A 14295-nucleotide genomic window follows, 5' to 3' on the forward strand; every position below is an offset into this window, starting at 1 on the left:
GCTCACTGCAACCTCCGCCTCCCGGGTTCCCGCGATTCTCCTGCCTCAGCCTCTGGAGTTGCTGGGGTTACAGGCGCGCACCACCACATCTGGCAAATTTTCTGTATTTTTTTTTAGTAGAGACAGGGTTTCCCCTTGTTGGCCAGACTGGTCTCGAACTCCTGACCTTGTGATTCACCCACCTTGGCCTCCCAAAGTGCTGGTATTACAGGTGTGAGCCAACTGGTAGTAACTTTCAACAGACAAGATAAAGAACAATACACTATCTATATTGCAGTAATTCTAGTAAAAGTGGACAAATTAAACATGTTCCTTCTTCATTCTGTATTGCCAACCTGTGTTTAAATCACCCTTCACCCTGCAGCCCTTAACCTGTCTCCCATCCAAGCACTAACCAGGCCCAACACTGCTTAGCTTCCAAGATCAGACGAAATCAGGTGCGTTTAGGGTGGTATGGCCATAGATCTTACCCTTTCTATTCTCTCTGCCATAATCTTAGTCCTCCTGCTTTTTAGCTAGCCTCCTGGCATCAAAGCTCACACCTCATCATCTTTCAACATAAACAACCTGAAACATGACTCATTTCACACTCTCCTGGCTCAAAAACCTACTACTCCCTACCACTTACCACATGAAATCCACACTATGATTTCCTTTTTCAAGACAGGGTCTTGTTGCCCACTGCAGTGGCACAATTTTGGCTCATTGCAGACTCAATCTCTCGCGCTAAAGTGATCCTCCTTGGTCTCAGCAGGGACCACAGGCATGCTTTTGTTGTTTTGTCTGACTTGCTTTTAAAAACTGATTTATCCACAATTATAAGTGAGTTAAACCTACATTTTCACTGCAATATAGGTATCATTACGTATGCACATGTACTTATCTATTCTGCAGATGATGAACATTTAGGTTGTTTTCAATTTCTTACCATTACCAAGAACAACGCTAATGTTTCTTGGTGTCCCTTGGTGCATAACTGCAAAACTTCCTCCTCCATGGTGCTCTTCCAACCATGGCCCACACAAAGACAGACACAAGCATTAAAACTGATAGGCTTTTCCAATCTTTTCAGTCACATGTCTAAAAATCTCTCAATTCATAGGCTTTTCTCTCTGCTCTAGTTTTAATTATCCATTAAATTTTTCTACACACAAAGAATATTTGGAGTTCAAATATTTGTATTTCTTTTCTTTTTGAGACAGTCTTGCTCTGTCACCAGCCTGGAGTGCAGTGACACGATCTCGGCTCACTGCAACCTCCACCTCCCAGGTTCAAGCAATTCTGCTTCAGGGTCTTGAACAGCTGGAATTACAGGAACGCGCCATCACGCCCGGCTAATTTTTGCATTTTTAGTAGAGACGGGGTTTTCAGTATGTTGCCCAGGTTGGTCTCGAACCCCTGGCCTGAAGTGATCTGCCCACCTCAGCCTCCCAAAGTGCTGGGATTACAGGTGTGAACCACCGCACCCAGCCACATGTTTGTATTTCTTTGACATTATTCTTTCCCCAACTACTGCTTAAGTTGGGCGCTCCAATAATTGACTTTTAATTTTCACATATGGTATAGGTTCCTGTGTGTTACTATACCAAAGGGGGATGCTTAATATCCTAATAATCCTCACAAAGGAGGAAAAAAAACTAAACACATCATCCTAAAAGATCTGAAAGTTATGCATCTTCATGAAGTAAATGCAGATAATACTGCTCCCTAATATTAATTGATTACTTTCCGTACTTGCTGCATTTACTGCTGGCCCACTAAGACATTTACCATAAGCACTCTGTTGCTTTTACTTTTCTTATCCATCTGCGTAGTTGAGAACTACTCTCTCCTGCTCCACAGGCACACTCTCCTCGTTTTCCTACTAACCTGTTTCTGCCTGAACCACACGTTAGTTGGATTCTAGATTAAAGAGAATGTTTTTAAAGATGTTTTTAAGGTTTGGGGAGGGGGAGCAAACATACTTTAAATTTTGGAATAGCTTTAAAATTTTTTCAAACCTAAGCTTTCATTACTACTTCACTTTTTTTTTTCCCACTTCCAAAGAGCCTTGAGCTTTATCTATACAGAGAACATTAGGGCTTGATGTACAACTGGAAAATTATATATCACATCAAAGGCAGTCAGATAACTGACTTACACTCAATTTTTAATTTAAAACTTACACTCAATTTTTAATTTAAAAAACTTAAATGTAATTTAACATATAAAACCCCTTTAAAGGTACATATCTAAAACTCAACCCACAGGCTTGCTTTCTGTTTTACTTTTAATTATCCATTAGATTTTCTACACATAAACTTTTATCAAGAACTTCAGAGCCCTTAATCCTAATGATCCAAAGAGAAAGGTTTGCTACATAGCTAATAATTATAAATTACAACACTTTATTTCCTGGACAGTGTTGTGCCTTAGAATAACCAACCACATATACAGAAAATGGCAAAACTACACTCCCAGCCTATAACCCTTCCAATCCATCCCAACAAACCTAGCACTGTCCATCTCAAATGTTAAGTCAATCACCCACCTTACTTTTTTTTTTTTTTTTGAGACGGAGCCCCGCTCTGTTGCCCAGGCTGGAATGCAGCGGCACCATCTCGGCTAACTGCTACCTCCGCCTCCTGGGTTCCAGTGATTTTTCCTCCCTCACCCTCCCAAGTAGCTGGGATTACATTACAGGTGCCTGCCACCACGCCCGACTAATTTTTGTAATTTTTAGTAGAAATGGGGTTTCGCCATGTTGGGCAAGCTGGTCTCAGAACTCTTTACCTCAGATGATCCGTCCGCCTTGGCCTCCTAATGTGCTGGGATTACGGGCCACCGGCCGCAATCATCCACTTTTAGAACCTGTTGCCAGAAGTGTGGGATAGCTGTACTGTAATTCTAACTAAAGGAGGTATATAAAATCAAGTATCCCTAACTAAAAGATGTTCTAAGAACACCTAACCATTATTCAATTCTTTGGCTGTAATTCATATTGTAAGCTAAATTAGTACTATTTCCAATAATAATGATTTTAACATTTTTGCCTAAGAATATTCTGATTCCTGTGTTTGCTTATACCCAATATCCAAAATGTTAAACAAGCACTACTTTGTCACTTCTGAGTACATTTCACTTCAGACTTGAAGCAGCTAGTTTATGTCTATGCTAATTTCGCTTAAAAATACAGAAGACTCTAATATTTTAAACAGTTACAGCATTTACAAAATATGTTTTTCATTTTTTTCTCTCGTTACAAAAGCAGGTTATTTCTCGTGGTAAATGCCAACAACTGAGCAAACATTTTGGGGTATATCTCTATTTTCATGTTTTACATTGTCCTTTAAAAAACAATCAAACGACATTAGCAGTTTTACAACATTTTCCTTTCCAGCTAAAACTATATACCATTACCATTTTCCCATCATACTCTTCATCTACGATACTGTTTTAAGTAGCTGTATAGATTTCCACTTCCACAACAGAATTAGTAGATTCCCAAAACTTGAATATTTAAAAAAAAATTCTTAATAACTGATATTAAATTTATACACGCAAATCTGACACACTACTCCCTTAGGATAAATTCCTGTACACAGTCTTTCCATTTTAAGCCTATTATACTATGAAGGAGTCTGAATCAAGATCTAAAAGCTCCGAGAGTTCGACACCAACCTGGGCCACATAGTGAGAACACGTCTCTACAGACGATCAAAAAATTAGCTTGGTGTGGTGGCGCGCGCCTGTGATCTCAGCTACCCAGGGGGCTGAGGTGGGAGGATTACCTAAGCCTGGGAGGTCGAGGCTGCTGTGAGCCGTGAGCCACTGATCACACCACTGCACTCCAGTCTGGGCAACAGAGCGATCCTGTTTCAGAGAAAAAAAAAGATCCAAGTCCTCTGTAGACCACACTGACAGCACTGCTACTATTTGCAACTGGTCACGACCTATCTGGGCTTTAACCTTCTCTTCTATAAAATTAGGGACTTGAACTACGTGATGCTCCTAAAATGTGACACCATCGTTGCACTCCTCAGTAAAATCCATTAACTGACTTGTAATATTAGCGTTTACAAACTCTAAAAGCATTAGTAAGAAAATTAGTATGTTTAAAGACTAAAACAAATGCACAGATCAAGGGTAGTTAAATCCTTCCAAGTTAGTTCAAAATGTCATATAAAAGCTGTACATGGCTGAAAAATATATAAAGATGATAAAGCGAAACTTCTCTGGGTAAAGTACAAAGTAATGTTCTAAGTATATACTGTTAAGTGCAAAGGAAGAAATACAAATTTAAAGCACTTCAACACACACATCTGGCTAAATGATCTTTTCCAAATCTTACATAACCAAGAAACTTCATGTAGTATTTTAATGTTGTTTAATTTCGAGTTTGCAAAAACGTTCTATTTAAGTGGAAAAGGCATCATCCAGAGCGTTTTTGCAACGAAAATGTCAAGCTTTTCTTGATTTTTAAAACAATACTGTGAAAAACAACGTCGATAGACTGCGTAGATGACTGAGCCATTAGTAAAGAAATGTTTTTAAAGGGAAATTTTAAGCATTTATTAAAATAGCCTGAAACATCATTTTTGTCCGCATAGTCAATTGTTTAGATTTCCCTGGGAGAAAAATGTATTTTACCAACTATTCAGAAATCTTAAGCCAAGGTTTAAAACACAAAACGCAGTATCAATACAAAATCTCGTGACCCCCACCTACGAAATCAACGATTCTTCACATTATTCCAGCGCACCCGAAAGACTAGCCATTTCAGAACCACCATAACCGTTCTAGAAATGTCTGGCTGAAAAATTGTAACTGATCCAATAGGAATATTCCACAGAATAGGGCCACAGAGCAGGATGAACACCTAGCGGATATTCATCCACGGTAAATGCAGAACACAGAACATGGCACAGAGCTCGAAATGCAAAGAACGATGCGGCGACTACACCACGGTACTCCAAAACCCTTTGTCTGGAAACCGGAAGGTCCCACACCACACGATCCTCTCTGGAGGAACCTGAACTAATACTATTTTGATAAAGAGAAAAAGGATGTGAGGTGACTGACTAAACAAGCGCAAATCACCCGCCTCGCACCGTACTGCAGGTGGCTTGTTCCACGACGCAGTACGAAAAACAAGCGTTAACGTTTCATTTTTCGGCCATTTTTACGCGATGGGGGGCGGGGAGGAATCGTTTCTGATGTCCAGCTAAAGCCGCGCGCGCGCGGGCCGTGAGTCTTAGGGGGCGCTCTGAAGCGATGGGCGAGGAGCGGCGTGAAGGCCGAGACACCGGGAAAAGAAAGAAACGCTGCTCAAACAGCAGGCTCTTCGCAGTCTGCAAAATCCTCCATTTTGGGGAACATTTTCAGAGAAAAAAAGGCGAACGGGTTATTTGGGACTGGCGCTACCCAAGGACTTAGCTATCTTAACCATCCTCCCCAAACGGCAGGCCCCCAATAGACAGTCTGTCCCTCAGGCCTCGAGCGAGCTCCTCCCTCCCCCTCAGCGCCGCGGCCCGCGTGTAACGGGCTAGTCGTCCCGCCCCCGCCCACAACGAGCCCAGGACGCGCAGGAAGCTCGGCCGGTCAGCGCACCTCTTCAACCAAAATCTCCCGCCGCACCCTGGGCCCTTGGCCGGCCGCGTGTTTCCCTCCCAGACCGCTCACCTCCGACGCCTGAGAAGGCTGGTTGCGCCGCCACTGCGCTCCCAACATGGCGGCCGCCGATCAGGCGGCTCACATACGCAACGCGGAGGGAGGCAGAGCGGGAGCGAGCAAGAAAGGCGCGCCGCCGGCTCCCCGCAGCCCCTGTAGCCGTCGTTGTCCCCTCCCGGCGGACACGGAGAGCCCCAAGCCACCCCACCCCGACTCTTACCCGCTTCACGCCTACCTTAGGGAAAGGGAGAGGGAAAAGGAGAGGTACCTCTCTCCCAGCGAGCGGGACGCGAAGACTCCCACAATCCCCCGCAGCAACAGCGCTGGCGAGAGGTGGCGGCAGCGGCTGCAGCACAAGAACAAACCCACTCTCGCGAGAGAGCTCGCCCCCACCCCCTCGATCCAGTTCGGCGCGCGCCAGGCCCCTCCCCCTACTCGGCGCGCGCACCTTGCTCGCGCCCTCGCCTGCGGTCGTTGTTCTTTAATCCCGGAGATCCTTCTCCGTCATCCAGCTGAGGCGGGAAATGGAGGAACAGCCGTGGCTTACGAGTTCGAGTCCCATTCCCGAAAAGGCTGTTTGTCAACCTCCTGAATAGCATAATACAAAGTTTAAATAGGGTAGCGTTAGAAGCGATTCGCGAGAGTCCCTGGCTTAGACCCGACTTTTATGCTCTCTGGTTTTTCTGTTTGCCAAGGAATGGTGGAAAGCACCAGATACTGGGGCCGCAAAGGGAAGACGATACCATTTTGGCTGGTTTTTATTTAGGTATGTTTATTTATTTATAAACTGTGTCGCCCAGGTTGGAGTGCGCTGGCGTTATCACGGATCATTGCAGCCTCGAACTCCTATCCTCAAGGGATCCTCCCACCTCAGCCTTCCCAGTAGCTGGGACTACAGGCTCGCACCACCACGCCCAGCTAATTTTTTTATTTTTATTTTTTCCGTAGAGACGGTGTCTCGTTATTTTGCCTAGGCTGGTCTGGAACTCTTTGGCTCAAGCAGTGCTCCCGCCTCCGCCTCTCAGCATTGGATTAAGGGCGTGAGCCTCCACGCCCAGCCAACTGTTTTTTGTTTGTTTGTTTCTTTGTTTTTTTGAGACGGAGTCTCGCTCTGTCACCCAGGCTGAAGTGCAGTGGCGCGATCTCGACTCACTGCAAACTCCGCCTCCCGGGTTCACGCCATTCTCCTGCCTCAGCCTCCCGAGTAGCTGGGACTACAGGCGCCCGCCACCACGCCTGGCTAATTTCTTTTTGTATTTTTAATAGAGGCGGGGTTTCACCATGTTAGCCAGGATGGTCTCGATCTCCTGACCTCGTGATCCGCCCGCCTCGGCCTCCCAAAGTGGCCAGCTGGTTTTTAAAATCAGGAATTCTGTGCAGGAGGGTCGTTGAGGCGGAGGACTGCGAGCCTTTTCCTTCGGAAAGACTACCGCCGCCTTTTGGTGAATTTGACTGAATGCAGTACACTCTTGGGACTGAGGTACTGGTTAGGTACCCGGGTTGGCGGGATTTGAGCTCGGCCTTCAGAGGCTTAAGTAAATTGTTTAGAGACCTAATCTGGCTGCAACTCTGTCCCCAACCATCCTTGCAGAACTCCGCATCTGGAGAGTTGGGAATTTTCCAGCACAGTTAATGATTATAATATGGAGTGCTTTCTATAGGGTGGGCAATGCAATAAGCAGTTTACACATAACCCTACAATAACCTTGAGAGGCGGCTACTGTGGGATACCATTTGGTAGATCACAAAACTGAGACGTTAAAAGGTTATGTAATTTGAGGCACAGTAGATCTCGCCTGTAATCCCAGCACTTTTGGAGGCCTTGGCGGGTGGATCACTTGAGTTCAAGAGTTCCAGACCAGGGCCGGGCGCGGTGGCTCACGCTTGTAATCCTAGCACTTTGGGAGGCCGAGGCGGGCGGATCACGAGGTCAGGAGATCGAGACCACGGTGAAACCCCGTCTCTACTAAAAATACAAAAAATTAGCCGGGCGTGGTGGCGGGCGCCTGTAGTCCCAGCTACTCGGAGAGGCTGAGGCAGGAGAATGGCGTGAACCCGGGAGGCGGAGCTTGCAGTGAGCCGAGATCGCGCCACTGCACTCCAGCCTGGGTGACAGAGCGAGACTCCGTCTCAAAAAAATAAAAAAAATAAAAAAGAGTTCCAGACCAGCCTGGGCATCGTGGCGAAACCCCGTCTCTACTAAAATAATAATAATAATAATAATAATACAAAGTTAGCTGGGCGTGGTGGTGTACGCCTGTGGTCCCAGCTACTCACCTGGTACGGAGGATGGGGCTGAGGATCGTTTGAGCCAGAGGTGGAGGTTGCCGTGAGCCTAGTGCATCACTGCACACTCCAGCCTGGGCTACAGAGTCAGACACTGTCTCAAAAAAAAAAAAAAAAGGTTATGTAATTCAATAAAGTGAAAAAGCTAGTCAGTGGAGTCTTGATGCCTCAACGAGGCACTACCTGAAATGGCATAGCCATAAAAATGAAGTTACTTGGCTAGGCACGGTAACTCATGCCTGTAATCCCAGCACTTTGGAAACCCGAGGCAGGCGGATCACCTGAGGTCGAGAGTCCGAGACTAGCCTGACCAACATGGAGAAACCCCGTCTCTACTCAAAATACAAAAATTAACCGGGCATGGTGGTGCATGCCAGTAATCCCAGCTACTTGGGAGGCTGAGGCCAGAGAATCGCTTGAACCTGGGAGGCGGAGGTTGCGGTGAGCCAAGATCGCGCCATTGCACGCCAGCCTGGGCAACAAGAGCAAAACTCCGTTTCAAAAAAAAAATGAAGTTACCATCTCAGGACAGGGTAAATTGCTTTATCTACAAAATAAGTAGTAAGCCACTGATTCACAATATTACTTTATCTGAATCTAATTTAGTCAGTGATACAAGAAATATTTCTTGAGTACCTACTGCATCAATATACTAGGCCTCAGCCAAAGAGCAGGAAAGGAGACAAAGGCACTGCCCTCATAGAGCTTACACTTTATGCAGACATTGAACCAATAAATATGTATTTGAGATGAGTGAATAATTTGAGGGGATGGGAAGCTTTCCTGAGAAACTGAGGTTTGAGCTAATATCTGACGAGTACGCAATTAACTAGGTGAAGGGAATAAAGCATCCCCAGGCAGAGGGATCAGAATGTGTGACAACTCTGAGGTAGACTTTGGGAAACTGCAGATTTTTTTGGTGTGTTGTTTATTTTTGGAGATAGGGTCTTGCTCTGTTGCTCAGGCTGGAGTGCAGTGGTGTGACCATGGCTCACTGCAACCTCTGCCTCCTGGGTTCAAGCAATCCTCCCGCCTCAGCCTCCTGTGCATAGACATTAAAAAGGGCTGGAGATGTAGGAAAGGGCCATTTCCCTGGGGTTACAAATTCAAATGCAGAATCTAAGATAAACTGGGTAATACAAGTCCTATTTAATACCATCCAACGCAAGTTCAGTTGGGGACACATGAATTTTAAGGTAAGGAGTGGTATATATGGGTCTTGAGCCCAGGGAAAGATTGTGGGTTAGTGACAAATTTACAAGTTAATGCTGTAAATGAAGTAACAGGAGTTGAAAAATAAACTTAAAGCCAGGCGCAGTGGTTCACACCTGTAATCCCAGCACTTTGGAAGGCTAAAGTGGGCCGATTGCTTGAGGCCAGAAAGTTCAAGACCATCATAGGCAACATGGTGAAACCATGTCTCTACAAAAAATACAAAAATTAGCCGGGCATGGTGGCATACGCACCTGTAGTCCCAGCTACCCAGCTACTCCGGGGCAGAGGTAGACAGGGTCAGGGGTGGCTGATGTGGAAGGATCGCTTGAGCCTGGGAGGGGGTGGCACTGCACTCCAGCTAGGCAACAGAGCAGGACACTGTTAAAAAAAAAAAAAAAAAAGCGGCCAGGCACGGTGGCTCACGCCTGTAATCGCAGAATTTTGGGAGGCGGATCATTTGAGGTCAGGAGTTCAAGACCAGTCTGGCCAACATGGTGAAACCCCGTCTCTACCAAAAATATGAAAAATTAGCTGGGTGTGGTGGCGCTCGCCTGTAATCCCAGCTACTTGGGAGGCTGAGGTTGCAGTGAGCCATGATCACACCATTGCACTCCAGCCTGATCAACAGAGCAAGACTCTGTCTCAAAAAAAAAAAAAAAAGAAAAGAAGCTTAAGTGGATGCAGTGAAAAAAGAGGCCTGATCACCAATCCTTGAGGAACTTTAATCAAGTATAGCAAAGGAAACTTAGTGGACAGAGGTAGGGGGAGAAAAGCAAATATATGTATATGTGAGGGGAAGGCAGAGGAAGGAAAGCACAGAAATTGTGTTGCCTTGAAAACAACAACAAAAAAATACTTCAAGGACAAAGTGATCAACAGGGTCAAATGCTACCAAGAGGTCAAGATGAAGACCAATGACATCTACAAGATTTAGCAACATGGATATCAGTGGTAACATTGAGAGTTGCTTCCACTAAAGCGTGAAATAGACTGGAAGGGCTGAATATGGGAAGAAGGAAGACAAAAACTACTCAATGCAGAAAATTTTGGCTATGAAGAGACTAGAGGAGAGAAAGCAGGATTAAGGGTTTTTTGTTTTACTACGTGAAGGACTTGAGCACAACTAACTGGCAGTAAGGATATCTTAGTGAAGGAATTGTTGGAAAGACAAGGAGATGGCATAATCCATAACAGAGATTCCTGAAAGGATAGGGAAGCAAGATAATTTCCTTTACAGTAACAGGAGGTATGGAGCAGACAGTGCTGAAATTTCATTAGATTGGTAGAAGGAAGACATGGGCATTATAGTCAGGTAACATTAACTTTCTCTGTGAGAAATTCTTCTGTTGAGAGCTGGAGCTGCAAGAAGGAAATTTATATATTTATGTATTTTTTATCATATATATATAAATTTAGAGACAGGGCATATATTTAGAGATGGGGTCTTGCTCTGTCACCCAGGATGGAGTGCAGTAGCTTGATTGTGGCTCACTGTAGCCTGTAATTCCTGGGCTATATAAGCTATCCTCCTTCCTCAGCCTCCCAAGTACTGGGACTTACAGGTGTGTGCCACAACGCCCAGGCAAGGAAAATGTTTAAATAGCCATTGTGAAAGTGGAACTGCAATCTTACGTATGTATGTTATGTTCTGTTTTTCAAAGGTTTGAGCAAAGCTTACAAAATGTGATTCACATCTTTGAGGCCAATCATTTGACAGGCTTGGAAAAGGAATTTGGTAGGATTCATCAAGGGCTGGGGCTTCCCTCATGATGTTGGCCGGGTGTGGTGGCTCATGCCTGTAATCCCAGCACTTTGGGAGGCCGAGGCAGGCAAATCACAAGGTCAGGAGTTCAAGACCAACCTGGCCAACATGGTGAAACCATGTCTCTACTAAAAATACAAAAAATTAGCTGGGTGTGGCCGGGCGCGGTGGCTCATGCCTGTAATCCCAGCACTTTGGGAGGCCGTGGCGGGTGGATCACAAGGTCAGGAGATCGAGACCATCCTGTCTGACATGGTGAAACCCCGTCTCTACTAAAAATACAAAAAAAATTAGCTGGGTGTGGTGGCAGGCACCTGTAGTCCCAGCTACTCGGGAGGTTGAGGCAGGAGAATGGCGTGAACCCAGGAGGCGGAGCTTGCAGTGAGCTGAGATTGCGCCATTGCACTCCAGCCTGGGCAGCAGAGACTAACAAAACAAACAAAAACAAGAGATGATGTTTAAACCCACCATGTAGCTAGCTTTGGAAAGACAAAATTTGTTTGGAGGGAATCCTACTTTTCAGTGACTCTTTAGTCTTCCACTCAAAAGCTGATCTGCTTTCTACTCTGCAAGTCTGATTCCAACTGATCTTGTTCTCAACTCTTAGATGAAACAACAGCCTCTGGTCCTTTGGCAGACAGAAACATGACTGCCTATCAAATCTCAGTTCAGATACACACCTACCCGTGTTTGCATAAGGTTCTAATGCCATCTGGTGATTGTGCAGAGAAAGTCAAACTTTTTCAACGGAGTAATTATTTATTGAGGAACTTAGTGATGATGTGGGAGATTAAAAAGAAATATAACAGGTGCTTAGGGGCTTATCAGCAAAAAGACACAAAGGAAACAAGTTTGGTTTTTGTTGAATGTTATGCTGTCTGCAGCAGAGTTGACACCTCAGAAATCTACTGGGACAGTTTTAATGCCCTGGAACCAGGTCATTTTTTAAGGCTATTTAAAAACAGAAAACTTAACCAGTAGCTGCTCTTCTAGCAGTGGCAAGAGGATGGGGTCAGGTCTTACAAAGGAGTTTTCGAAGAGGTTATACATATATGAATTTCAAAACTCTGTCTTTTGAGTGTTTAATTATAATGTGTCCTGGTCAAGATATCTTTAATATATTTGGGGTTCTTGGATCTGGATATTCATTTGACTCTCTAGATTGGGGAAGTTTCCTTTAAGTAAACTTTCTGCCCTTTATTCTGCTCTTTCTGAAATACCCAAAGTGCATATATGGGTTCACCTGATGGTGTCCCACAGGCTTTCTTCACTTTTTCATTTTTTTGTTCCTCTGACTAATTTCAAGTGACCTGTCTCAAGTTCATTGATTATTTTTTTGTCTGTTGTTGAAACGTCTGTGGAATTTTCCAATTTAGTCATTGTGTTCTCTAGCTCCAGAATTTGGTTCTTTTTAATGATTTCTCTTTGTTGAACTTCATATTGTTCATGTCTTGTTTTCCTGATCTCATTTAATTCTCTTTTCTTTTGAGACGGAGTTTCGTTCTTATTGCCCAGGCTGAAGTGCAATGGCGCAATCTTGGCTCATTGCAACCTCCACCTCCCAGGTTCAAGCAATTCTCCTGTCTCAGCCTCCCAAGTAACTCGGATTACAGGCCTGTGCCACCAGCAGAGCAAGATTCTGTCTCAAATAAAAATTTTAAAAATGTCTTGAAATTCTTATTCTGGCCCATAGTTTCTTCAAGACACAACAGGGCAAGCATTGAGGAATTTTAATAAAAAGTGATAAATCATATCATGGGGCAAGGGATTAGAATGTGACATTCATTAAGGCTTTCCAGAGGAATATTTTTAAAAAATCTAAAAGACTATGTTTTGTTCTGTTAGGACAAACAGAACCCACTGCACAGTACAGCAAGAGCAGCCAAGATGTTGACCGTCTGAAACAGGTATTTGGCATTTGAAATAGTTGTAAGAATCTGTAAGTAAGGCATTTGAGTAGTTCCTTCAAGATGTTAGATTGAACGAGGTTGATGATTAAAGAAGCAGAAATTTACAAGACTTGAGGGCACTATACATGAAAGCTCCTAAACCAAACACTACTTTTGGAGCCAGATTCATTCAACACCACACAAGTTCTTGTGTGACTGTGACTTTGGGCAAGTAACATGTACCTTGTAGGGCTGTTGAAAAAAGAGATGTGTTAAATGTATTTAACATGGTCAACATGTAGTAAACAGTATTGATATTCTATGGCTCCACATGTCCCAAAGTGTACCCTAATGACAAAAATCATAGATTCAAAGATTTTATTTTTTATAGAACCCTAGAATAATAACATATTATAATTACACACTTCAATCTGGTTATAAGTTATATCCTGGCAGCTACTTACCAATATGCCTGCTTGTAAGAGAGGTTCTGCAAGTTATAATTTACACACAAAGATGTTTCACAAATTTTCTCAAATATAAAGATATTTACAGATTACTGAAATAAGTAACAAAAGCCTACACATGTGTTTTAGTTAACAGATGTCTGAAATCTAAATAGCAAGTCTCTGCAAATCCATTATTTTCTTTTTTTTTTCTTTGAGACAGTTTCGGTCTGTCACCCAGGCTGGAGTGCAGTGGCACGATCTCAGCTCACTGCAACCTCTGCCTTCCAAGTTCAAGCGATTCTCGTGCCTCAGCCACCCAAATAGTTGGGATTACAGGCATGCACCACCACACCCAGCTAATTTTTGTATATTTTTCTTTTGTAGAGATGGGGTTTCACCATGTCGGCCATGCTGGTCCTGTCCTGGCCTCAAGTGATCCACCCACCTCAGCCTCTCAGTGTTGGGATTATAGGCAACCACGCCTGGCGAAATCCATTATCATCACTTAATGTTTAAAGGTTACATTTAGTTTCCTATAGGTTATATTGTTAGAGTCTACTAGCAAATGATTTGGTAACCTGACACCTTTGTATTCATGTCCAAAAAAATTCTTTTACAAGAACAAAAATGGTACTCTTAGCCTCACTCACTGGAGTATTACTGAAAAGCATGATATTCTTACTCTATTTTGGGTACATTATGACAGAGAGGTTATTATTACCAACTGTCAGTAGAACTGAGGCTTCTTGAGTAAAGGGGATTGAAGTAAACCTTTGGAAGCTGGTAAATACATTTCAAGACATAACATGGCACCTGTTTCTAGCTCTATGGTACAACATGGTACTATGACACATAATGGGTTGCCAGACAGGGAAGGCAGCTTCTCTACAACTGAGCTGAGATCTCAAAATAGACAATGTCAAGATGGAACCAGAAGGGAAAAACAGCATGTGTAGACAGGTAGTGACAAAAGGCTAATTAAGGACTGAAAGAAACCAGCGTGGCCAACAAGGGAATCTACGGGTGATAAAGATAAGAGGGTGAG

At 43.9% G+C, this 14295-nt stretch overlaps 1 protein-coding gene and 1 long non-coding RNA gene across 25 annotated transcripts in view; one reads left to right on the forward strand and one right to left on the reverse strand.

Annotated features, from left to right (window-relative positions):
- MATR3 (matrin 3) overlaps nt 1-14295 on the reverse strand; it is a 55196-nt gene that overhangs the window by 31087 nt on the left and 9814 nt on the right. For 2 of the 24 annotated variants that reach the window (XM_063642754.1, XM_063642747.1), the window contains exons 1-2: nt 5918-6005; nt 3771-3852 (exon numbers count right to left, since the gene is read on the reverse strand). Coding sequence is in view for 2 of the 24 variants with exons in the window: in XM_055286079.2 (XP_055142054.1) it covers nt 5662-5709 (48 nt within the window). In the remaining 22 variants the exon portion in view is untranslated. The other 22 variants (XM_063642750.1, XM_055286074.2, XM_063642756.1 and 19 more) reach the window with 21 other exon arrangements.
- Nucleotides 6231-14295, forward strand: part of LOC129486331 (uncharacterized) — a 49507-nt gene continuing 41442 nt past the window's right edge. The window contains exons 1-2 of the long non-coding RNA XR_008658928.2: nt 6231-6415; nt 12758-12819. This is a non-coding gene — a long non-coding RNA (uncharacterized lncRNA). The remainder of the gene's footprint in view (nt 6416-12757; nt 12820-14295) is intronic.

The sequence above is a fragment of the Symphalangus syndactylus genome, chromosome 7, assembly GCF_028878055.3.
Source record: "Symphalangus syndactylus isolate Jambi chromosome 7, NHGRI_mSymSyn1-v2.1_pri, whole genome shotgun sequence".
Classification (NCBI taxonomy): domain Eukaryota; kingdom Metazoa; phylum Chordata; class Mammalia; order Primates; family Hylobatidae; genus Symphalangus; species Symphalangus syndactylus.